The 25,226-nt window shown below is 46.9% G+C and overlaps 1 protein-coding gene across 4 annotated transcripts in view; it reads left to right on the top strand.

The window, feature by feature from the left end:
• Positions 1-25,226, top strand: part of LOC116946253 (voltage-dependent T-type calcium channel subunit alpha-1H) — a 363,323-nt gene that overhangs the window by 219,344 nt on the left and 118,753 nt on the right. For all 4 annotated transcript variants that reach the window (XM_076069824.1, XM_076069825.1, XM_032961269.2 and 1 more), the window contains exon 6: positions 10,710-10,869. In XM_076069824.1, coding sequence (XP_075925939.1) covers positions 10,710-10,869 — 160 coding nt within the window. The remainder of the gene's footprint in view (positions 1-10,709; positions 10,870-25,226) is intronic.

Raw genomic sequence — 25,226 nt, 5'->3', positions numbered from 1 at the left:
TGATACTGGCACCTGGTCTGGAGTGATTGGAGGGCATGGGCCAGTTCAGCTCAATAACAACGGTAGGAGGCTGCTAGATTTTTGTGCAGCCCATGGGCTTGTAAATTGTCAACACGCTGTTCCGGCATCGGCGCATCCAGGGATGCATGCCGGGTCCAAGCAAGAACATCTGCTGGACTACATAGTGACGGACCAGCGGATGCGAGCCCATGTCCTTAACACTAGGACCTACCGTGGAGCTGATCTGCCCTCTGACCATCGACTAGTCATCTGTAAGATGCGCCTGCCATTCTTCCACTCCGGTGGTGGGTGTACACCCAGGACCCCATTCCGACCTAAAGTGGCCTGGTCTCAGTTATCTGATGAAAGTTGCAAGCGAGAATTTCATCATCGCTTGCAGCTGGGATTGGCATTGTCCCGGCCTCCTCCTGATGTAGAGGGTAAATGGGCAAGGTTCAGGACTGTGACTCATGCAGCTGCAATGGCTGCGTTGGGTACGCGGTCCAGACCTCCCCAGAGACCCTGGCTGACAGAGGAGGTGTTCAGGATGGTTGAGAAAAAGCGACAGGCCCACTGTCATCGGCTACAGAATCCCACGTCAGAGAATGAGGAAGCTTACCGCAGCCTTGGCTCGGAGGTTCGGAGAGCCGTGAGGCGCTGCAAGGATGGGTGGTGGTCGCGGGTTGCTGAGGAGATGGAGTCTGCCTCAGTGGCCCGTGATCACAAATCTCTATTTAACTCCATCAAAAAAGTAACCTGCAGCGCCACACCTATTACCATCATTAGGGGAAAAAACGGTGATCCAATCTCCGACCCCCAGGAACAGGTTTGCAGATTTGCTGAGCATTTCTCTGAGGTCCTGGGGGAGGGAAAATCCTTCAGCCAGGAAAACATCGTGGCACAAAGTGAGGATGACCCTTCCTGAGGCTGCGGTGCCTCAAATATTGGAAGAAGTCACCCCCTGTGAGTGGCTGGCTGAGGTGCCATCTCTTGAGGAAGTACTGAAGGCGATCCGGAGTCTGAGACCAGGAAAGGCAGCGGGCAGAGATGATCTCCCAAGCGAAATGCTGAGGGAGGGTGGCATTTGTGCACAGACTGCCCTATATGACATCATAACAACAGTCTGGACCACTGGACGAGTTCCGCAGGATTGGAAGGATGCCCTGGTGGTTCCCCTTTTTAAGAAGGGGGACCGCACAGACTGTAACAACTACAGGGGCATATCACTCCTCAGTGTTCCGGGAAAGGTCCTGGCAAGGATTATTCAGCATCGCCTTGCCAGGCACGCTGAGGAGAGGCTTGCGGAGCCCCAATGCGGTTTCAGGATAGGGCGGTCCTGCACAGATGCCATATTTTCTGTCCGTCTGCTACAGCAGAGGTGTAGGGAATTCCAACAAGACCTACATCTCTGCTTTATTGACCTGGTCAAGGCCTATGATACCATCAGTAGGCCTGGGCTCTGGGTCGTTCTTCGTGCTTTTGGAGTACCTGACCCTCTGCTCACGATCATTAAGGACCTTCATGATGGTGAGCGGGCCCGGGTAAAACTACGTGGCCGGGAGTCAGAGCCATTCCCTGTACACCTTGGGGTGCGACAGGGATGTCCTCTGGCTCCCACATCATTTAACATCTATTTTGACCACGTAGTTCGTGAAGCCTTCAATAGCTGTACCGGGGGAATCTCCATATGGTACAGATATAATGGGAGGCTGATCGATGCCCGGGTGCGGTCAAGGGATGGCTCCCTATTGCTCAACCACTATGTATGCTGATGATTTGGTAATAGCTGCTCAGTCAGAGGAGGAGTTGGAGACGCTGCTGCTGAGACTGGAGCGTGCCACTAAGAGGTGGGGCCTTTCCATCAGCCCCACCAAAACTAAGCACCTGCCTGGGTATTTTGTACCATCGGACACTCCGCCCCCACAACTCCCGATCGGTGATGGGGCAGTTGTGGAGAGAGTGGAGAGTTTCCCATACCTGGGCAGTGTGCTTATGACTGGCTCCAGTTTAACAGCAGAGGTCTCACTCCGAATCAGTCGAGCGGTAATATATTTTCATCGGTTGTGTAACGCTGTGTGGAAGCTACCTGGTCTTTCGCTCCGCACTAAGCTTCAGGTCTTCTCGGCCACGGTCATTCCCTCCCTTCTCTACGCTTGCGAAACGTGGACACCCCTAATGGAACATCTTCAGCGGTTAGAAACATTTAGGCTGTTTTGCCTACGATCCATCCTGGGTTTAAACAGACAGGATTGTGTGAGGAGCTCACAAATCCTTGAAAGATCTGGGCAAGGTCCCATCGGCGAGCTCCTCCGGCGGGCAAGGCTGCGATGGCTGGGTCATGTAGCCCGCATGCCCAGCCACCACATGCCGAAACAGCTTTTGTTTGGCCGGATTGAGGGGGCAAAGCGGGCGCGGCACGGGCTAGCGAGAGATGGAGTGATGTGGTACAGGAGGACGTGGAGCTGAGTGGACTTGCCGATGACTGGTACCAGCGGTGTCAAGATCGGCCTCTGTGGAGGAGGCTCGTGAAGGATGCTACTAGGCAGTTGGAGGTAGTTGCCCTCCAACAACAACGGAGGGCTGAGGAGCGACGCTCACAACAACGAGCGGAGCTCCCGGTGGCTAAAGCACAGCAGGTTGGCACAGTAGGGGGCACAGGTGGTTCATCAGCCAGTCATCTCAGTCAGTCGACCCGTGGCACCTGGGTCTGCCCCGTGACCTCCTGCCAGCGGGCGTTCGACACTTCACGTGGCCTCAGGGTGCACATAGCCTGGCACAAGCGTCGTGGTGACGTCACCGCCACTTAGTGGCGAATGGCGATTGTTGTTGTTGTTGTACAGATGGCTCCTGCGATAACGATCTGTTTGCCCTGGCGTGAAATTCCTCTCTCGCGCTCTGCGGGAGAGACAAAGGTGGTCGGGAGTACCTATCTCTTTATACTTTCGCCTTTATATTTCTCAAATACCATTTGGTCCCATGTTCGCCAAGACTCGTGTTTGTAACTACGTCCTCCCGACACCCCTCTCGGTTTACTGAGGTTCGCATTGTTATGATGGAATTATTAAAAAGAAAAATAATTTTCATCCTGAGTTTAAGAGGTCCGTTTCTTGATTGTTGGAATCCATACCCCTTGGTTCTGTAAGGTTCTATAATGGCATGTCGTGTAAGGTGAACACGTTATTCTTAGTTTTATGTGTGACTGATGTGTAGCCACTTCTTTAACTTAAATACGTGTTCGTTGGCTGTTGTGTGTGTTTTCTCATTAATCCGTCTGGCTAGCTCCAGATGGCCCCTTGTGATAAGGTGTGGTTCCTGCTTCTCCGCGCTGCGAGAGAGACAAAGGTGGTCGAGGTTGCTTGGGATATTGTTTAAACTCTTTCGCAAGTTTGCCCGTTGTCTCATTCCTTCTCTAAAACCTTTGATGTGACTCTGTATTTTGTCTCCAAGCTTTGTTTTAACAGTAAAAGTATTAAAGGTGAAAATCATTTGATAGCGAATTAATTATTGGATAATAATTCACTGATGTATCTGGTGGCCTGGTCTTATTTGGAGTGAGCGCGAGGACCGCTAACTTTAGCTTATTCTTGTTATTGCATTTTAAATTTTAATCGTTGTTTTAATGACAAAGGGGAAAAAAATATGGTTTAACCCGTGGGCGTCCTCGTTTCTGGCTTGCGGAGGGCTTCCCTCTGCGTGACCTCCCTTAGGGCACATCAAACTCTTGTTCATCTGGAGATCTTCACAGATAGCTGCTAACATCCTCGCCTCGAGAGTTTTATTATTTCTTTATTTATTAATGGCCTGTTTATGATCGACATCTGGTTTTTCGTGTGCCTGGCTTACGGGTTTTATTGATTAATTTATTTTTTCGTTTGTTTAAAAAAATATGATAAATATAACGGCAAATATTATTGTTAATATCAATTTTGGAAAAGGCTCATATACAACAACACACTCATTGACACAAGAACAACTGCTATTCGGCACTAAGTGGCGGTGACATGACCACGGCACTTGTGCCAGGCGAAATGCACTTTAAGGCCACGTGAAGTGTCGAATGCTCGCTGGCAGGAGGTCATGCTGCAGACCCAGGTGCCTTGGGTTGACTGACTGAGATAACTGCCCAATGCACCACCTGTGCCCGCTACTGTGCCAACTTGCTGTGTTTTAGCCACCCGGCGCTCCCCTAGTTGTTGTGAGCATCACTCCTCCGCCCTCCGTTGTTGTTGGAGGGCGACTGCCTCCAACTGCCCAGTAGCGTCCTTCACAAGCCTCCTCCACAGAGGCCGATCTTGACACCGCTGGTACCAGTCATCAGCAAGTCCACTCAGCTCCACGTCCTCCTGTACCACATCACTCCATCTCTTCTCTAGCCCATGCCGTGCCGTTGTAAGCCCCCTCTATCCGGCCGAACAAAAGCTGGTAAGGCATGCAGTGGCTGGGCATGCGGGCTACATGACCCAGCCAACGCAGCCCTGCCTGCTGGAGGAGCTCACCGATGGGACTTTGTCCAGATCTTCCAAGGATTTGTGAGCTCCTCACACAATCCAGCCTGGTTAAACCCAGGATGGATCGTCGGCAGGCTAGTCTAAATGTTTCTAACCAGCGAATATGTTACATTAGGGGGTCCACGTTTTGCAAGCATAAAGAAGGGAGGGCATGACCGTGGCCGAGAAGACCCGAAGCTTCGTGTGGGGTGACAGACCAGGTAGCTTCCACACAGCGTTACGCAACTGATGAAAATATAATGCCATTTGACTGATTCGGAGTGAGGCCTCTGCCGTCAAACCAGACCTGGTCATAAGCACACTGCCCAGGGATAGAAAACTCTCCACTCTCCTCACAACTGCCCCATCACTCATAGAGAGTTGAGGGAGCAGAGGTATTGATGGTAAGGCCCCATCTCTTATTGGCACACTCCTGGTTCAGCAGTAGTCTTCAACTCCTTCTCAGAGTGGGCAACAATTGCCAGATCATCAGCATACATAACACACACACACACACCAGTGGATAAAACCACTCACACAAAAGCACCCTTACACAAATATATTCACAGACAGAAGTTTACTAATATTCATGCGTGCACATGTATACGTTTAGACATTCAATCACATATACACTGACAAATGCACACGCACACACAGATATCATCATGCACACTCACACATGCGTAAATATCTGCACCCACATACATGACAAAACATTGTTATTCATACAAGAGAGACAGAAAGACAGACAGACAAGCAAATTGGCTGCGACAGAGCAGACAATACCGATATATAAACAGAAGGATGATAGACGGGTGAGATTGATAGTCGCTGCTTTGTGACTGGATCTGCTGCCTTGTAACAGAGAAACATTCACGTGACGTGTTTGGCAATGGTCTATGGGTGTTTGTGTATGTACGCAGCAGAAAGAGAGAGAGAGAGGGAAAACCAGATCAACTGATGGATTATTGGAGACCATATATGGCAGACTTGCAGACAGTTTACATGTGACGCTTCATATTGAAGTGTGAATAGTTTTCATCACCCGTAAACATTCAGTCGCAATCAAACCCTTAAACGGTTATATTATATCCAAACTTTTTTTTACTTATTAAACATGAATATCAATTTGGAACTGGAGAACAGAACAAAAATCGTATCTCAAAATAAAACGTACGGTTTGAAAGGTAATCATCGAAACAAGTGCCATTAAGGATGCAAAAGAACAGCGATCCCAGCATGCGTTGCATGTCAGCGTGACGCCACCATTCTCGTGCAAGTTCTGCGCACACACAGAGAGACTCGTGATGACCACCGGCTCAGAACGATGGTAGTAGCTGTAACTTGGTCAATAGAAAAGGACGGCGAGAAAGCAATCCCATCGATTAGCACCGTTGGCTATGTACGGTGCGAAATAAGTTTAGCATACGTACATATACCCGGTTAGTCTCTCGTATGGCTCGTCAGCACAAGTGCAAGCACGTATACATGACAACTTCTTCCATCTGCACCCAAGGGATTTGTGTTGCCTTACATTGGCCACTTACTCGGTCGGCCCTTGTGAGCCAGTTGGCTATGACATGCAAAGCATGCTGGAATTCCTGTTTTGTTTAACTGTTGGTGGCATTTTGTGTATATATATTATAATTTGTTTCAGTTAGAATTGCCTCTTCAGATATAAAGAGAGAGAGAGTGTTGGAGTGGCAGATGAGCACCCAATCTTACGTTACGCCTCGTGCTGCATTGCGTAATAACCTGACGTACATATCCTGTGGCGTTGCATGTTTGGCATGGACCCTGGTGCAAGGAATAAAGTGGGGGGGGGGGGTCATCAGGTACTCATGTGAGGCTGGTTCAGATAATTGTCACTGTTGTTGGCCGTGAGCAGGAAACGAACTCGGGTTTCCGGGCCCTTACATTATATGTACCTACAGACAAAGACAAAAATCCTCCGTGTAGCCTTAACAGACTGTTGGGGCAAGAGCCGTTAGCGAGCACCTACGAAGGCCGCTAGGGTACATGAGGGGGCTGGTGGCCAGCATCACGCCCGACCGCCTTTGTATCCCAAGTGGCGATGTTTACACGCCGCACCAGGTACTCATTTGAGGCTGAGTCGACTTAGGGGAAGCCCGCTACCGGTTCAGATAATCGTCACGGCTGTTGGCCACACGCGGGAATCGAACTCGGGTCGCCGGGTTCCTAGCGCAGTGCGCCATTCGCTAACACTACCGCTCCCCGCACACACGCATGCACAAATACTGTAAATAGCGAAACGTTCATACATAAATCAAATCGAGTTGATTTACAAGGCAGCGACATCAAGGGCTGCGTTCGGGGAGGAGATTTCCTCGCATCACAACCTCCTTCCCTCCGCTTTTTTGTTTGTTAACATCAGCGGCACAAACAAAACCCCACAACAAAGACCTCCCTTCACGGGGAAATCCTGACAATTTCAATTTGTGGATGCGCTTCCGATTTAGATTTTTTTCATGGGGTTGGCGTAAAATGCATTTCAAAAGCCCGCCGTTATTCACGCTGTGCACTCGCGAACATCATCATGCTTATTTTCGTTACCACCACCATCATCATCAATGACACTTTGAAGATATCCATGATACGGACTTTAAGGTTTAAAGTTGATGCAGTAGCTAGATAGGATGGCCAGCATCCCCCCACAGAAGGTTCATTATTGTTTAGTATTAATGTCATCATAATTGTAATAACAGTATTAATAAAATATACATTATATATATTTTTTGCAAGGCATTACATTATATGTTGAACATCATTCGCAGGCATTGGCTGATTTATAGCGACATTATTATTATTATGCTATACAAGAGGAAAATTGCTTGGTTCACTGATGATGGGGTTTGTGTATTTATAAAAGTTTAGTGTGGAACATAAAGCAGTTTACTTCAGCTGACCCTGTCCTGAGAAGCAATCAACTTCTGGCCCATAATTTTCTAAGAAGGCCATAACTCTAAACACTTGATCCTCACCATTTTCGAATGCCAAATCTTCCAGAACATCGTTATAACTTGCATCAGTCACACGCAAACAGTTGCATAGGGTCCACAGTGCCAGAAAATGGCAGGCTCCAGGGATATCAAAGTGAGGATCCAAAAGGCGTGGCTGAAATTGAGAGAATTCGGTCATGTAGGACAGATGGATTCCCACCTGGTTGATTGGAACATATATACAGGGTGCTTCAAAAACATGGACCCGATTTGAAATCACTATATCTCTGCAACCACGAACCGCCCATGAATGAAACTCTTACCACTTGAGAGGGCGGGGCATAGAGAGGGCGGGGCATAGGGAGTGCGGGACATAGAGAGGGCAGGGCATAGAGAGGGCGGGACAGAGAGGGCGGGGCATAGAGTTGTAAATGACTACCACTAGATGCCTCTCCCAGCGCACAAACAGCCCCTAGCCTCAGTCATTGGCAAGATGGCGACCCCGCAACACAAGGGGCGTTTTGCGTTCTGCAGTTCAGCAAGACTGAATCCGTAATTGCGGTGCAGCGTGCGTTTCAACGGCGTTTTGGCTTTGATCCGCCAATGTCAAAGAGCATTCGTCGTTGGTACCGACAATTTGAGGAAACAGGCTGCTGTTGATGTAAGGGGAAGAGCACAGGGCGACCACGGACCTCAGAGGAAAACGTGAGAAGAATTCAAATGAGTTTTCTGCGTAGCCCACGCAAGTCCACTCGTCGTGCCAGCCGAGAACTTGCGATCCCTCATACGACTGTCTGGCGTGTGTTAAGGCGACGTTTAATCATGAAGCCATACCGGTTGCAATGTACAGGCTCTTCGCGCAGGTGACAAGGGAAAGCGTGTAGAATTTTGTGATGCGATGTTACAGAATATGGAGGACGACAGCTTCTTACCGCGTTTGATTCTTAGTGATGAAGCAACCGTCACAATGTGCGCATATGAGGATTAGAGAATCCACACAAAACTTTAGAGCATGAGCGTAATTCCCCGAAAGTGAACGCGTTGTGTGCTGTTTCTCAAAGAAAGGTTTATGGCTCTTTCTTTTTCGAGGGAAACATAATTACGGGGCAAGCGTATCTCGAAATGCTGCAGAAATGGCTCTTTCCACAACTTGATGAAGATTTCGATGACTTCATTTTTCAGCAAGACGGAGCACCGCCCACATTGGCGGTTTTAACTTTGCCAAATGACGCACCGCCTCAACGCTGGATAGGTCGCATGGGACCCCAAAACTTGGCGCTACGCTCTTGGCCCCCAAGATCCCCAGACATCACCACACCCTGCGACTTTTTCTGGATTACCTCAAAGACAGAATCACGGCAGCGGTGACTTCAGTGGAAGAAGAGACTTTGAGAGGCATTTGGGACGAATTCAACTATCGTCTCGATGTTGTCCATACAGCAGGTGGAGGGCAGATAGAGCATTTATAAAATGGTTAGTAAAACTTGATAACTCATTAAACCGTTTGTAACTTTTTGTGCAATTGCAACATGTTGCCATCGAAAAATACTGCTTTGAAATTGGGTTTATCTTATTTAAACATCCTGTATAATACAGTAACGGGACCAGTATTAGCATGTTGTATGGTCCTAAGTTGCTATCTGCTCAGTCTCCACTTTAAATGGAAGGCTGTCACCCCTCTTTCGGTGTCGTTCCCCCCAAAAGAGGGGAACGACACCAAACCTTCTAACAGAGTGATTATGAACCCCGCTCTTGCACTGCCTGCCGCAATAACACCACCTCATAGCCAGGGCCACATTAATGCAGCGGCATTATGGGCTGCAGCCTGAGGCCTCCACAAATATATACTGCTTCATAACAATGGGAATGCAATACTGTAGCGCAGTAGTCAATCCTATTGGTAATTTGGTCATTAAAGCCATGGTATCACTGTGCATTACTAGGTGTGTGTTCCAATTAAAATAGTTTTTTTTCCATTCCTGATTTAGCTTGACAATTTGTATATCACGTTTACAAATGTAAATCACCAAAGTTAATTACAATGGATTGTGGGCATTGGTGGTGGTGGTGGTGAAGCAGCCATGGCGACATCTTCCCGCTGCTGAATGAGGGCTGGCGACATCATGGGCAAGGATTTCATCCAGCAGGGGATATATCATGGCTGATGATAATGATATGATCACGTTGACCCGATATCGTTGTCGTTATCATTTTAGCTAACCTAGTCGTCATGATCGTAAGCTATTGTCCGCCCACAAGTCGGCCAAAGAGATTTTTCACACTCGCAATTACCACTTCGTGATACATTAACCCCATGTGCAATCAACCAAGGAATCAATCTGTCTTAGGTGCTTTGATTGACACGAAATTTATTAATCGGTCAGTCAAACAGCTCGAGTCCGTGTGCCGTGTTATTCTTGTGCAACCATAATGCTTGCTCTCACCTGAAGAACATTTGTTATTGTGACCCAAGGAGTCGTCCTCCCATCATGCCTTCCATGTCATATGACAGCACCACAATGCATGTTCTCGTGCACATTTTTTTAGACCACCAACTCAAAACTAGCCAGAACTCTGGCCATATTATTTTATACAGCAACGGGACATTGAGTCAACTATATGCCGGTGTAATCCTTGTTCGGAACCATCCACACTGCAGAGCCATCATTGCCGACCACTGCCTAGCGCCTTACGGGGCTTAATGTGCACGAGCCCTGTCTAATGACTGTGGGGAAAGTTTGGCACAGCCTATGGGTGACAATAAACCAACTGTCACGCCTTCTGTAAATGTTGAGTAAATCATCAGCTGGACAAGTGTGTTCCACTTCTACAGCCGCTGCTATTGCTCTCCTGGCAAACGGACATTGCGTCCTCCACCCCAGCCGGTCACTCGGAGCAGCAGTCCGTGGCTGCGGGGCTGAGAGGCCTGTGTCCCTCTCGATGTATGGAAAGCCAGGCCAGGCGAACACTTCCAATCGTCGCTCAGTCTCGCCGCACGCCGGCTCGACACACAGCTGTACAGCGGCATGGCTCGGGGTCGTACTCCGGCGTCTGACGGATGTGGCCGAATAGCAGTGAATCTCCTCTGGGAGATCACAAGGCTGTTGTCTCTGAGGCTGGTACTCCGTGCTGTTATTGTGTTATGTGTGCAGGCTGGAAACTTATCTACAAACTTAACCTTACACCCACCTTCGCTACCCTACACAAGGTTATTTGTAACTTGCCCCCTCCCCTTGCCCCACGACCCCTCTCTGTGCACCAGGCATGCGAATCCTGGTGACGCTGCTGCTGGACACGCTGCCCATGCTGGGGAACGTGCTTCTTCTCTGCTTCTTCGTGTTCTTCGTGTTCGGGATCGTGGGAGTGCAGCTGTGGGCTGGACTTCTACGCAATCGATGCTTCCAGGCTGAGAACGTGACACTGTGAGTGTGGGTGGCTGGGTGGGTGGTGTGGGTGGGTGACCGTGTGGGTGGGTGGCTGGGTGGATTTTCATAACCAAATTTAACAATACGATACTAGGTCAATTGTGACTTGGTGTATTTTATTCCAATGGCTGTGTAGGTGGTTGTGTGGGTGGTGGGGATTGTTGGCTTGGTAGGTTATTGGCTGGATAGTTGTGTGGTTGGGTGGATGTGTGGGTGGGTGGGTGGGTGAGTGGGTGGGTGGTGTGGATGGGTGACTTGGTGGGTGGTTGGGTGGGTGCATGGGTGGATGGATGATGTGGATGGGTGGCTTGGAGGCTGGTTGGGTGGCTGGGTGGGTAGGTGGTGTACGTCGTTGGTGGCCGCCTATGTGAGTAGTATGGCTGGGCGTGTGGTGTGGTTGGACAGGTGGCGGCTAGGGTGGATAATTGTTGCTGGAACAGCACAGGTTCCAGCAACTTTTAATACAAAGTGAGCACAGACTAAGAGTGCGATAATGATATTATTACAGATAATAACAAGGACATACTGTTTCTTGAATTCAGCGAGGATGTATGAAATTGGGAAACGAGATAACGTTTGACAGTTCTAACACCAGCAGCTAATAGCACTGATAATGGTACAGCAGATGAGAACAAAGATGTCTCTTGATTCGAGCGAGCTCACGGTAACTTGGGCAAAGGCACACTGTGAGAGAGTTGCAAAGTCTGGCACGGGTAAAGGAGGAGGAGAAATTATTTAAAACTGCAATATGGTGGTGGAACACATTTATGGCCAATTTTGTAGAAGGAGACATCGACGTTGGTGGTTGTGCGCAGGCATTTATGAGTGACGTTCTTGAGAACAATGATGTTGGCGAGGAGGGATTCAAGAGTGTCCGAGCAATGGGTGAGAACGATCGGAGAGAATCTTGTGTGTGGACGTCAATCAACTGGTACTGTCTTGATTTGAAGCTTTCGTGACTGCAAGAATCCATACTCTTTGGTGCTTTCGGTAAAGTCACGTGGGTAGAAATAATCGCAACAACAAGCGACCGAGTGAGAAAATATAAAAAGAGGGGTAGCAGGGGAGATGTAGTGTCTCTTGTGGTTAACCCTCTTCTTCAAATTAAGGGATACCTTCGTTATGCTTTGAAAAAAGCATTCATAGCATAGCATTTGGACTCAAATGTTTTTAGATGGCCTGGTGGCTCAGAGGGTCAGTACCCTCACCTGGCACCAGATAAAAAAGCTTCACAAGTGCGATAAGTTGGTGATTTCAGGTCCGGTCACCAATTACTCTGCGATAATTGTTATTTTTGTTTTTGCACTTCATTTGTCTAATTGTACTGTCAAACGATTGACATTACTCTTTGTAGCATGCAAATGCTACCCCCCCTCCACTCCTAATTGTGCGGGTAAGAGCTTCCTTGAAAGGATCTCAGAAGTAGTTTTGCAATATCCGCTTCCATGGGATGTCCTCGAACACGAAGAGTGGCATTACGTTGCGAGAGATCAGGATTGCATTATTTCAGACTTGCCTAAAGATCCCATCAGAGACAAGTATGTCAGTCTATTATCTAAAGACCACAATCATAGACCTCTCTGCTCATGTATTGTCTCAAGGAGTTTATCAGAGACCGGTATGTTATCTAGTGAAGCCTTGTGAGATTGATCTGCCATTCTGTTGTGGAAAGTATCTCAACCGCAACAAGGTCAATGTAACGAGGTCATCATTGCCAGTGTCATTAGACCCACCGCACATCCCCATCACTTCATCCTGCTAAATTCCAAAGTTTTGCAAAGTTAACCCCTGACCTACAAGCACCCCTCTTAGAATCTCATCCCCACTCATCACAAACTCCTCTCCCTGATCGCATCCACAACATGTTTTCTTGCTTTAGTTTTCCCCCCCAAAATGTCAATCTTAGAGGGAATCTCACAGGCTACCTATCGTGCAGATGTGCATGCACATGTGCACGCTTTGGAACACAATGTGCACGTTTTCTCAAGGTCGATATGCAGCCTGCAAGGTTACTTCCCCAACTTGGATGCATTCAAGATCATTCCTGCCGGTTTTATAATGGCCAATTTACTGCAGTGACATAACTGCTCGCGGAAATTTGCCAATTCCATTTTTCATTTCCACAGAGATTTCGCTCGTATTCCCAAGACGCCTTATTTATTTACAGGGCACTAGCAAACAGCTCGTATTTGCATTAATATACTCCCATGTAGCAAGTGAGCAATATGGTGTGTGTGTGTGTTTAACAGGCCAGTTGTTCCATAGCAAGCATCAAAGTGCTCATGACTCCCGTGGGGTTGCGTGTATGCAAGCATGTCTACGCACGTGCGGAAGGATGAGTACGCACGCACGCACAAAGACGTGCATACTAATGCATGTGTGCACGGGTACATGCATGAAGCTAATATACAGAATTGCAGACACGTATACACATACGGTTGTAGAAGACAAGACAAAGATCTCCCCGTAAAGTCTTAACAGACTTTGGGGGCAAGTGCTGTTAGCGAGCACCTATGGAGGCCGGCACGGCACGCGAGGGGGTGGGTGGCCAGCACCACGCCTGGCCGCCTTTGTCTCCCTAGTGGCGATGTTTACACACCGCACCAGGTACTCATTCGAGGCCGAGTCAACCTAGGGGAAGCCCAGGACCGGTCGAGGCAATCGTCACTGGTGTTGGCCGTGAGCAGGAATAGAACTCGGATCACACACACACCTGTATACACGTATACACAAACGCAATCTCCTAGATTCACCCTGGTGTTCACTGGCGGAAGAAGATAATCTACTGTGGACGATTCTTTTGTGTTGTTAATATTGCTGTGAAGTCTAATTACTATCATGACCAATGAAGGTAATTAGCGACGCTGTGCCAGTGCGTTCACATGAGCCCCAATGACCAGCCTGTGCCTGGGGAATCGAATGCGCTGCTGGTAGAACGTTTTGTTTTCCAAAATTAGGCTCAGCAGCCTGTCCTGCCTATGCACACATACACGGACAAAGGTCCCTCCACCACGTGGCCCGCCAGCTGCTGTTGGGGCATCAGGGAGCGATCCGCGGAGGTCGCCGCTTCGCGCGAGGTCAGCGACGGGGGCCCGTGCCAACTCCTGGCCGCGTTTGGTCTCGCGAGGACACAAATGTCTCACAATTTTAAACAGGGCGCTCACCTTTCGGTCGACTCAGTGCCTGAACCCCAATAACCAGCCTGTAGCTGAGTCGACCAAGAGGGTATCGGGCCACCGATGTTGGCCGTCAGCGGGAGTTGAACCCAGGCGACTGGGTGGGCAGCAGAGTGCGTGAACCACTGCAGCACCCACTGTCAATGACAAAAAGACACAACAAAGATAAACCACTACTCCATGTACACACACACACAGACTTTGAACTCAACAAAGAATACGAATAAACAAGTAGTATGCTCACACACCCACAAGGACCCAACCCAAACACACTACAAAGATTAATCTCCCTGGTCACATCGATAAACTGTTTGGGCAAGTGCTGTTAGCGAGCACCTATTACGCCTGCATGCATGCGTGCATACCCACTTATACAGTCCGCTGTAGAATGACACTGAGCCCACACTCATTCATCATCCAACACTTTTGTGCACCTCCGGGCATTGGCATGGGAGGACTTGATGGGAGTAATACATCCTGGAATGTACGCACATGCACACGCGCATACAGGAACGCACGCACGCACACACACACAAATAGACAAGATACAAAGATCTCCCGTATAGCCTGTTGGGGAAAGTGCTCTTAGCAAGCATTCATTAAGGACACGTACACGTGTACATACATACATATGCACACTCGCATAGGTATGAAAACATATCTCCCATGTAGCCATACAGATTCTTGGAATAAGCAGTCAGCGAGTGCCTATTCTGGATGTCACAACTCGTGAGGAGTTGGTGTGGCCAAAACCATGGCCTGCCGCCTCTGTGATCCCAGCAATGACGTTTGCACATTGTTACAGGTACTCATTTAAGGCTGAGTCAACCTAGGGGAGGCCCAAGGACATGTTCAAATTGGACTTGCTAATGTTGCTGTGAATGTCTGGAGATCAGCCACGGGGTACACGAGGCTCATAGCATATTAAACTGGGTCTCTGTGGGCCTATGTGTATTTAACTCTGCACGTTAACGACTTTGCAGGAAGAACTCCTTTTCCACGGCGGTGATATGAGGGACCAATATCGCGGACCCTGTTATCCACGGGGTTATCCGCGACATCACTCGTATTTGTGGGGTAAAATATTGCAAATAACCCTGTAGATAGTGGGATGAATGTTCCACTTCGGCGACTCTTATGTGCGGAAACCACGAGTATCAGGAAGCCACTTCGCTTTGCAGTTTGTGGATAATCGATAATAGCGGATCGCAATGAATAAGGTCACAAATAATCGGGAGTTGAGTATCAGGTAATAGTGCCGCGGATAAAGATGAGTTGTGTAGATGTTTCTGTGTACGTAATCGGTAACGATAGGATTACTCTTCATAAGTAATCAGTTTCTGATTTTTGACTACGTGAGGTTTTACAAGTCACGTCAGATAATGCTGCATAACGAAATCCACGTGACGCTACAGAATCTGATTAGTTGTTTCAAAGTAACAAAATCTGATTTGGTGGTTACTCTTACGATTACTTTCTGTAAATCTCATCTTTTATTGGAATTAACAGAGGCATTCTATGGCTGTAGGCTTTGTGCTATGGTCTGTGTGCTTTGGCAGCTGTTTTACTTGTGATAAGCCAAGCCACTGATGCCAACATTTCCCATTTTAATCCTCTTTGGAATCATTTTCATGTTTGCTATGAACGTATTAATATAAGTCATTCATGCTAATCTAGGCGGGCAGTAGTAGCACATAACTGTAATCCAGCGCTGTGGAGGCAAGGGTTGGTGGATCGCAGAAATGATGTGAAATTCCCTTCCCATGGGGGTCGAGGAGCCGTACCCTGGTACAGCAAAGTGCGAACTAATGTCATCGGTCGATTCTGGATGGGATAGAGCGTTGCCCCCTCGCATGCGTGGCTTTTCTCCAGGCGCTTCAGTTTCCACCTGCTCCTACTGGACATCTGTGAAAAAGAGCTTTATGGCTCATCGGATTCCTTCAGTATAAATAAATATTCTTATTCTGTATGAATACTCATTGAATAGCTGAAGACATCTTGATATATATTAGACTACAGAGTATGGGCAATTGTTTGAGCTAGCCCACTGCCTCGCTGCTGCCTTCCTGCTTGTCTGTGCTTCCTCGGGGATGTGAGATGCAATTTGCACGAACGACAACACTATATTGAACTAAATTGAACTAATGTGCTAACACACTGAAGGTAGAGTATCAATACAGGATTACCGGTACTCTACATGCCTCTCAGTATTTAATTGATTTTTGAACCATAGTTGTGCATCGGTGGTTTTAATAGAGGCTGTTTAATGTTCTATGAACCCAACATTTAAAAAAGCATGCTCGTTCATGAAATTGTCTTAATCAATTGTTCATTTTTTTTTTATTAACTTTGAACTTAACACAAAGTAAACACAATACTAGTGAACTGAATATACACCTAAAAAAACTGCCCTCTGAGCGCTGTTAGCGAGCACTTGGTATTAATTTAAAGCTAAGTTCATCGTGAAGATGCCTACAACAGGTTCAGATATAATTTTCCACTGATATGTTTTTTGCGTGACTGGGATTCGAACCCAGAAACACAACGTGTGAACCACTGCACCGCAGCGACTTCCCCATGTCTAATCCAAATTTTCCATTTGCATCTGCACTGGAAATTTAGATTGGTACTGCGGTGGCGAGATGCTAACATCCTTTCCTGGTCTACAGAAGGTTGTGGCTTCCATCCTGACCCTGCCCCATGTTTAGTTGGAGTTTGCATTTCCTCCCCGTGGTCGCGTGGATATTTCTCCGGGTCCTCCGGTGTTTCGCTCCACAGTTAGAATCAACGTGCGTTACGAATGTTTGGCTGCTATAAACTTACTCTTTTGTTCTATTCGGTAAAGTCACGTAAAAAACAACAATTTTATTTTATTATATTTTTTTTTATTTATTTTTGTTGTTTTTTTACGTGACTTTACCGAATAGAACCAAAGAGTATGGATCCTTGCAGTCACGAAAGCTTTAAATCTAGAATTGCTATAAACTTCCACGTAATAAGCCACTTTGTTGAGCTGTCATTTGGGGCGGCCAAGTCGCTTCTGATAAAATAAAATAAAAATGTTTAATAGTTCAAATTTTCAGATTACGGCCTACTCGGTTTGAACGACGTCAGGGGATATTTAACATGCACAGAGAAGCACAAGGCGTGAATGTTATGGTCAATAGACCCGCAGTATTAATGCCCTGACGGAATTGAACCATGAACCTCTGCAACAAGCGATGAATCCGTCACGATGGCTCAACCCCAGTCTAATAACATAGCGTATGAGACTAGAGGCATGTGCTGTTTGCAAGCTCCCATTAAGGCCGGCTCGCACGTACACACACGCACACAACAACGTTAACAAAACACTTAAATTAGGCTTCTCTCATCGCAAACAACGACATAATGGGTTTCGCATTAATAAACAGTGTGCGTTTTACAAAATCTGACTCTTTGCCCAAAGGCACTCGTACTAAAGCCATCTGTAATGCAATCACGAGAGTGACATTCCACGCGCAATGCAAGCGTGCAATGAGTGCATGCGAGCGGCTGAGATACGTTTACAGTACCATAAGCTGGCCGCATAATTAATGATAATAATGAAACATTAAATTGGATTGGGAGTTGGGTATTGATTTAACACCATTTCTAGACACTGTGCAATCAATCGATCAATGTTTATTTGTTACATGGAACATTCTGTCGAGCCGGTTACCTGGTTGGTTTGCAAGGTAGATCCGTGTTTCATCAGCACAGAACAAGAACAGCAACATCTGAAGGATTCATACGGAGGAACAGGCAATGGTGGGACAGAACACGTCAGCGGATGCAGGCGAAAACAATGCGTAACGAAGAACGACTTAACGACAAAAGCGTTCATACGCTTGAAAACAAACAAAAAAATGAACGCGATTCAAACTGAAACAGGCGTATTTGCACGAAAACTGCAAGGACGGCGGGATAATGAACGACCGGAGAGAAGTGAGAGGAAAGCGAACAGTAAAACAATTTGCATCACGACAAATAACAGCAAACAGGTTGGGTGCAGCAGCTGAAGTGAGCACTCTGAGCCCGGGTTGGAGAGAGGTGGCTGAACCTGAGCTGAGAGAGCAAGGGCATTTTCAGTAACGTGCCGAGCAGCAGCGTGGAAGGACTTGCCGCCAGAAATCCTCGTTTTAATAGTTGGTATTTTTTTGTAGGAACACGGAGGAAGCACTTCTGAGTCTGCTTGTGGGAATTTGCATAGTTAAGAAGTATTTTTTTTTATTATTAAAGAACCTTTAGGATGAAGACAACTGCCCAGACGTGGTCTCTTTGGATGTCCAGGGGGACCATTTGGAGGTGATAGAGAGGTTGCAATGATGCGTTCTATAGGGGACGTCGATGGAAAAGTGGAGGGCCGAGTGCTATAATGGAACAAGACGTTTTAGAGTGCTTTTGGAGGTTGGACGGTTGGCAATGTTGCAATAGTCAAAGATGGGACGGATGGTGGTTTTGACTATATCAAGATAGAGACAAGGTAGTATGCTGCATTTATTTAAAAAATATATTATTGGCCATATTATCAATGTGGACTTTGAAGGACAGTTTTGGGACCAAGATAACATCTAGATACTTAAAGTTATTGAGCTGTGTAAGGCAAGCCTGCAAACATAAACAGTAAAAAAATAAGAAAATGGCAGACTTTAAGGTAGCAGTGGATAATGGCGTATAGCAAGATTAAAGGGGATAGATGGTCAGTTCAGTATTGAAATCGATTCAGGGTTGGATCGGACGACGGTGGAGGGATTTGAGCATTGGGGGAGATGTTATCTTGGTTAAATGGGTGTCAGAGATGAGGCTGCCAGTGGCATTTTGGATCACTTGGACATGGGAGGCGAGGAATTTTAGGAGGCCATTGAGCAGAAAGTTGCAGTGGTTGTGTCGGGTTGTGATGGAAACGTCAATGAGGTTCTCGGCGGAAGCTGTGGGAAGAAAGTAGCAGATCTAGAAGATGTTCTGCGGGTGGCGGGAGAAGGTCCTGCAGAGTAGAGCGATGTGGGAGGAGAGCTCTACATCCACGATAACTCCAATGAAACGCAACACTATGCCTGGGTAATGTCATCGCTTAGGAAGTGCGGCGCTTGCACTGAAGTATCTGCTGACTGTGGCCTCGTCCAAGAGAAGGATTTCGGTTTTGGCAATGTTTAGCTGGAGAACGTTAGAGCCAACCTAAGATGAGGCCATGTCAAGGAAAGGATTTGCATTGACATGGGATTTTCCATCGGCGAGCAGTAGACGTAGAATGGCTGATGATAAATGTGCGTGTGTTTGTCAGTGAGTTGTGCCCTTGTGTTTGCGAGCACGCACGTGTGTGTGTAGTGCCTCCCACCCCCTTGTGTGCAATGCCGGCCTTCATAGTTGCTCGCAAACAGTACTTGTCCCTATAGTCTGTTAAGACTATATGGGGGGGGGTCTTTGTTTTTGTGTACCCTTGCTTGCTTTAATATATATCGTGGCATTTGTGTGGTGCACTATTTGCTTTCTTATTATAGACCACAGGGATCAATTGTGTTAGCGAGGACTTGTTCATTAAATGGGCATGGCTGGGAATTGAGCCTATGCTGTACAATGACATGGTGCTGTACTATGGCACTACTCCCCACTCGTGCAATCAAACGTCTACATGTACTTATGCCCGTATTACTAACGTAACTACAGCAACCACATTTCACCACAAAGTGTCTGTGATGTCAGCACAGCGCCTGTGTCAGGCTAGGAATACTTTGGGGCCACTTGAAGTGTTGAAGGCTACCTGACAGGATATCGCCGAATAGACCCAGGTGGTTTGTGTTAATTGACTGAGATGACTGGTAGATGCACCACCTGCGCTCCCCAATGTGCCACTTTGCTGCATTGTTTCTGGAGGGGTGGCTGCCTCTCACTGCCCAGTAGCATCCTTCACGAGCCTCTTCCGCAAAGGCCTCTCTTTGCACGGCTTGTATCAGTCATCGATGAGTCCACTCAATACCAAGTACTCTGATATTCGTGCCTTATCCGTTAAGCCCTCACTATCCGGCCAATCATAAGCTGCTCGGAGATGTGAGCTAAATGACCCAGCCAATGCATCCTCGCCAGCTGGAGGAGGTCGCTGATGGAACTGTTGTATATATTATGGAATCATTGCACTCCAACACAATCACGGAATGGGCCCCCGACTTTCGGCAGCACAGTTTTAGTTGAGACCGACCACCGTCACGAAGATCCTTAATGAGCACAAAGCGAGCGTCAGGTGCACCTAAATAATGAAGAAAAAAAACAACCCTATCGATGGTACTGTAGGCCTAAATTAGGTCGATAAAGCAGAGATGTAGTTCTTGTTGACATTTCCTTTACCTCTGCTGTAGCCGACAGACAGAGTGTACGGCTACCACACTGTGCTGCCACCCCAGCCTAAGCCCACAGTGGTGCTCCCTCCTCAGGCTTTTCTTCAGCTTGTCTGGCAAGATAATGTTGAATAAGCCCGAATAATGCCCTGGGGAGTTGTTATAATCTATGCTGCACCCCCCCACCTGAGCATATATCTAATCCTACATAGCCCATACTTTGTTGCAAGCCGTTGCGGCGGTGGTAATGTAAGGCAGCCCACGCAGCATTGCTACCCTTCGATCACTTCACTTGCCTGACGCACGTCAGATGGCTCATCAAACAGGCACTCACACGGGTTGGCTATTTCTTCCAAGCCATGGGGCTCCACAACCCTCCAAAGGGTCCATCCCTCCTTTCCCCCCCAAAACCTCGTCAAAAGAGCTCAACGAATTTGCCCACTTGATCCTTGCGGGTCAGAAATGAGACGACCATTCTTCGAAGGTTGGTGCTGAATTGCGTCGTATACGCTATGAAGATTAGTTGGCGATGAACGCAGGCCGCTGAGGCAGTTTCCTACTCAGCGAGCCACCATGACCACCACTCACCCTTGCTGCACGGAACAGAGGATTGCCACCTTTCCCACTGTCGGGCAAACCTGGATACATTTCTCGGTGGGCCTAGGCCTCTCACAGCTGTGCAGTGTATACTCGCGAAGTTCAATACAATACCACCCACAGGCTTCGGTACAAGACATATAATCAGATACGGTACCAATTCCAGGATTGTCCGGGGTCAAAAAACCTTGGCACAGGTGGCAGCGCTGACTGAATGGCTGTCCGATCCTTCGAGCAAAGGTTGCGATAATCCTCCCCATCCTTGGGCATGGGATATTGTAGACAGAATGATGAATGTGGGGGTGGTGTGGTCAGTACTTTGACCTGTTACCTTTATCTTTCCACTGCTGATGTTTACCCACCACATCAGGCATCACTTTGTTTAAGGATGACGCTACTTTCCCCTTTATTTTTTTTTGAAAGGATGAGTCAACCAGGTTGCACCCACCACTGATGTTAAGCGTGGCCAGGAACCCAAAAAAATAATTTCACCACATTCGTAGCGCAGGACGCAAACCACTGCACCGCCACACGCTCACACACGCACAGAAAAACTAAAATACACACGCAAACACAACAAGCAAAAAATAAATGGACACGTGAATAGACACCCACACACTGGCCTGCGAGCGCACGCACGCACGCACATGCACAGACAAACACGCGCACACACTCACTCGCCCCATACTTTGCAGTGGCCTGTTTATAAACCGATGCATTATTATTTTTTTCCAATAAAATGTGAGGTGACACGTGCCCAGGCTTCAAAAGTGCCTTACCTCTTGTTTAATTGAGAGAAAGTGACGTGCCACCTTTGTACTGTGGTGTTTTCCAGCCTAGAGGCATCGTGGTTGTCAGCGTGGTCACTTAATTCTCGATGAACTGAAATCTCTTCAGCTCGGGAAGGTCACACTGCACGCACAAATGCCATGGTGTACGTCGATTGGCTATTGAGTGCGTGCGGACCGAGATGTGATTTATATCGAGCAAGTCCTGTTTTGTGAATAAATGTAAGCGAATGTCTAATTATACGATTGAAACTAAACTTTTTTTTTATTAAACCAGGTAAGGCCCACTGAGCTAGATAGCTATTAAATTTTGATTTAAAGCTTTCGTGACTGCAGTAATTCATATTCTTAGTTTTTTCGGTAAAGTCACGTTGAAGAGAAACAACAAAATAATAAAATATATATAAAACAATAAAAAATTCTCACGACGTTTCGACCATAACTCAAACGGTCATCTTCAGGTGTGTTGGTTTGCATAAATTTATTTTTAAACGGCGCATTTATTTATTTATAAAAACGTTAGCGTCACGTGCAGCGATTTGGCAGTTTACCCTGGACTAGTCCATCTAGATTTTGAAAAGAGGAGGGGGGAGACGAATTTTTTTTATAATGTATGCTGTCTGAAAGCCAATGTAAGCGTGAACAATCAATTAAGAACTGAAATGGTTTATCAAATCTTTCCAATGATTGCTAAGATAGAATCCATCTTCTCGGTTGAAATTGTCTCTGTGCTTGTATATGTGGATAGCCTCATGAACGAATCTCTCATGGAAGCCAGATGGCTTACAAAGAACCTCTGTCTTGGAAAAGTCAATGGCATGTGAGCCTACACACCTGAAGATGACCGTTTGAGTTATGGTCGAAACGTCGTGAGAATTTTTTATTGTTTTGACACAGATAAAAAACATCCACACGACCACGGGGAGAGAGACATGCAAACCCCAAATATACAGGCATCAGGGTTGGGATTGAACTCACTACATCGTTGCATACCAGGCAAGGTCGTTAACTTCTTGCCACAATAGCGTCCACACATTACATGTAATGTGTGTGCGTCAGTAGAATTCCTATGTTCAAAGAAACTTGAATGACCAGTTAACTCATCTCCCCCTGTCCGGATATGCGGTGTTTTTGTATTATTTGAGATGCATATTAAAGGTGAGAAAGATCCACAGGTAGAAGAGATGGGTGAAACATAACACGAACAAATATAACTCAGTGCTGTAATGGAGTATAATTTGTGATTCATGATAAAGGTTTTTGGGTTAGATCGCGTTATTTATAAATGTGTCGTAACCCTCCACCACCCGACACGGCCAATCAGCAAAAAAGTGTAACGTTGACAAAAGACAAATAGTTCACTACTTTAGCCCACCGGTGTGTTGAAGAGTGAATCCACAACATTTACAGTTTGAGTACCACGTTTCGCTGGTAATGACATCCAGCATCATCGGGCAATTCGCCAGAATGGTAAAGCCCTCACTTGCTCCCGGTCTTAAATAGAGCAGCAGGGTGACGTCACCATTTAACTCATTCAGGTGCAGTGATTTGAGGCGGAGGGTATTGTAATTATATAATCTATTGGTAATCAGTCAATGGTTATGATTAGTAATGAGTTGTAGATTAGTAATTAGTTGTAATGTGTGTTATTGTGATTATATGCTACGTTAGTAATCCGTTAATTAGTATGTGTTTCCCCTATAAGGAATTGTAATATGTATTATTTAATATGAACCAGTTATTACTTCTATAATGAGCAAGGAATGTCTGTTTGTGTGTAACGCGGGTGACGTCACTCCATGTCGACCATCCCCCCTCATTAATAATCATGTTCAGGTGACGTCCTCCACATGCCCCCCCCCCCCTCATTAATAATCATGACCAGGTGACGTCCTCCAAATGGACCCCCCCCCCCCATGGAGGAAATCGCCTCCTCCCCCCTTCTCAGCGTCAACTTACAACCCTCACTACAAAGGCAGAACCCTCACGTCACGTGATCTCCGTAACGCTCTTGAGACATCGAAGTAAAAAGGACGTCGTGATGAACAAGGGATGATAACCTTTACATGCAATAAGTCTGTGTCACCACGGCCTTACTAATTGCACACGAATGTATGCAATTAATATCACATCGCGCTCTGCTTTTCGCTTAAATATGTCAGATTTACTGCAATACACCCGTCCTTGGACGGGCTATAGGCAAGTTGGATATATGCATGGATGCCAACAAATGAAATTCCTCGAGCATGGACAAGAAACAGAAACACGTAAAACACAATATCTAAGTAGACAAAAGGCAAATGTAAGTGACATCATTGCATGCAGCGTTATTAGATAATGTATGAGCTCAGAGTGAAAAGAATGTGACACCACAATTGCCAAATGCCAACAGAGGAGCAAAATTAAGTGAGTGAGCGTGTTGCGTGTTGAAATTTGTTTTTGTTTTTTAAAGCACAGCTCATAACGGCAGCACTGCTGAGGACCCGGGTTCGAGTCCTGCTAAGCGCATTAAGTCCTAAGAAGTTAAAGTCAAAATGAGAATACAGAAATGCTGCCCCTCTCCGTTGAAGGCCATGAACCGGTGGTGGAATTACCACGTGACCATCGGGAGAACGAGAGTGGTAACCGTTCGACCCCGTCGGCGATTCGGTGAAATGTCACGATTCAGGGTCACAATTCATTTCAAGAATCAATGATTTATTAATTATTTTGACATTGTGGTGAACGCAGAGGTCATTCGGTGGTTGCTCGGGTGATGAGAATGCATTACATTCAACATTTATCAATGTACAAATATACATTTTCACACATGCAATTCAATTACGTGTATCGTGTGCTTAAAAACATAAATCAATATTGACCATTTAATGTATCCATCGTTACCCCTCTAGCAGCAACAGTCTCTCCAATAGTTGTGATCTTCGTTGGCTTGCTACACAGTGCAATTAATTTTATCTCCCCCCCCCCCTCCCCGAAATTTGGTTGCGTTGATACACGATTGAGTTGATTGTGATGATGAGAGTGCAGCTGCAACATTTGCTGCTGCTGCTTCTCATGATGCCGATGGTTACATTGACACCCATCATCAGCGCGCTCGGAATAAATAACCGACGAGGCATTTTCACACAGATACCGTGACATTTTGGTCGCCATTTGGAGACGCGCCGTCTGTCAAACGTGAAAAATTGCCGCGTGCCGGGACTAATGCGGCACGATTTCCCTCCAGCTCCGAAAAAAGGCGTCGCGCCGAAGAAGGCACGCGACGGAGCGGTTGGCTACAAGCCGTGGGAAATTTCATTAAGTGGTTCCTAACTCAATACACCAGTGCACGGGGCACAAACTTGACGTGTAATTGTACCACTGTCCAAACAGCTTTGCTGGTTCAATCACACGCGGCGGCGGTAATGCGAGGCTGCCATCACGCCCGTCTGAATTATTAAAGT

This window comes from Petromyzon marinus, chromosome 26, assembly GCF_048934315.1.
Source record: "Petromyzon marinus isolate PM22_M1 ecotype Great Lakes invasive population chromosome 26, UKy_Petmar_22M1.pri1.0, whole genome shotgun sequence".
In the NCBI taxonomy this organism is placed as follows: Eukaryota; Metazoa; Chordata; class Hyperoartia; order Petromyzontiformes; family Petromyzontidae; genus Petromyzon; species Petromyzon marinus.
This window is presented reverse-complemented; position numbering and strand designations above follow the sequence as displayed.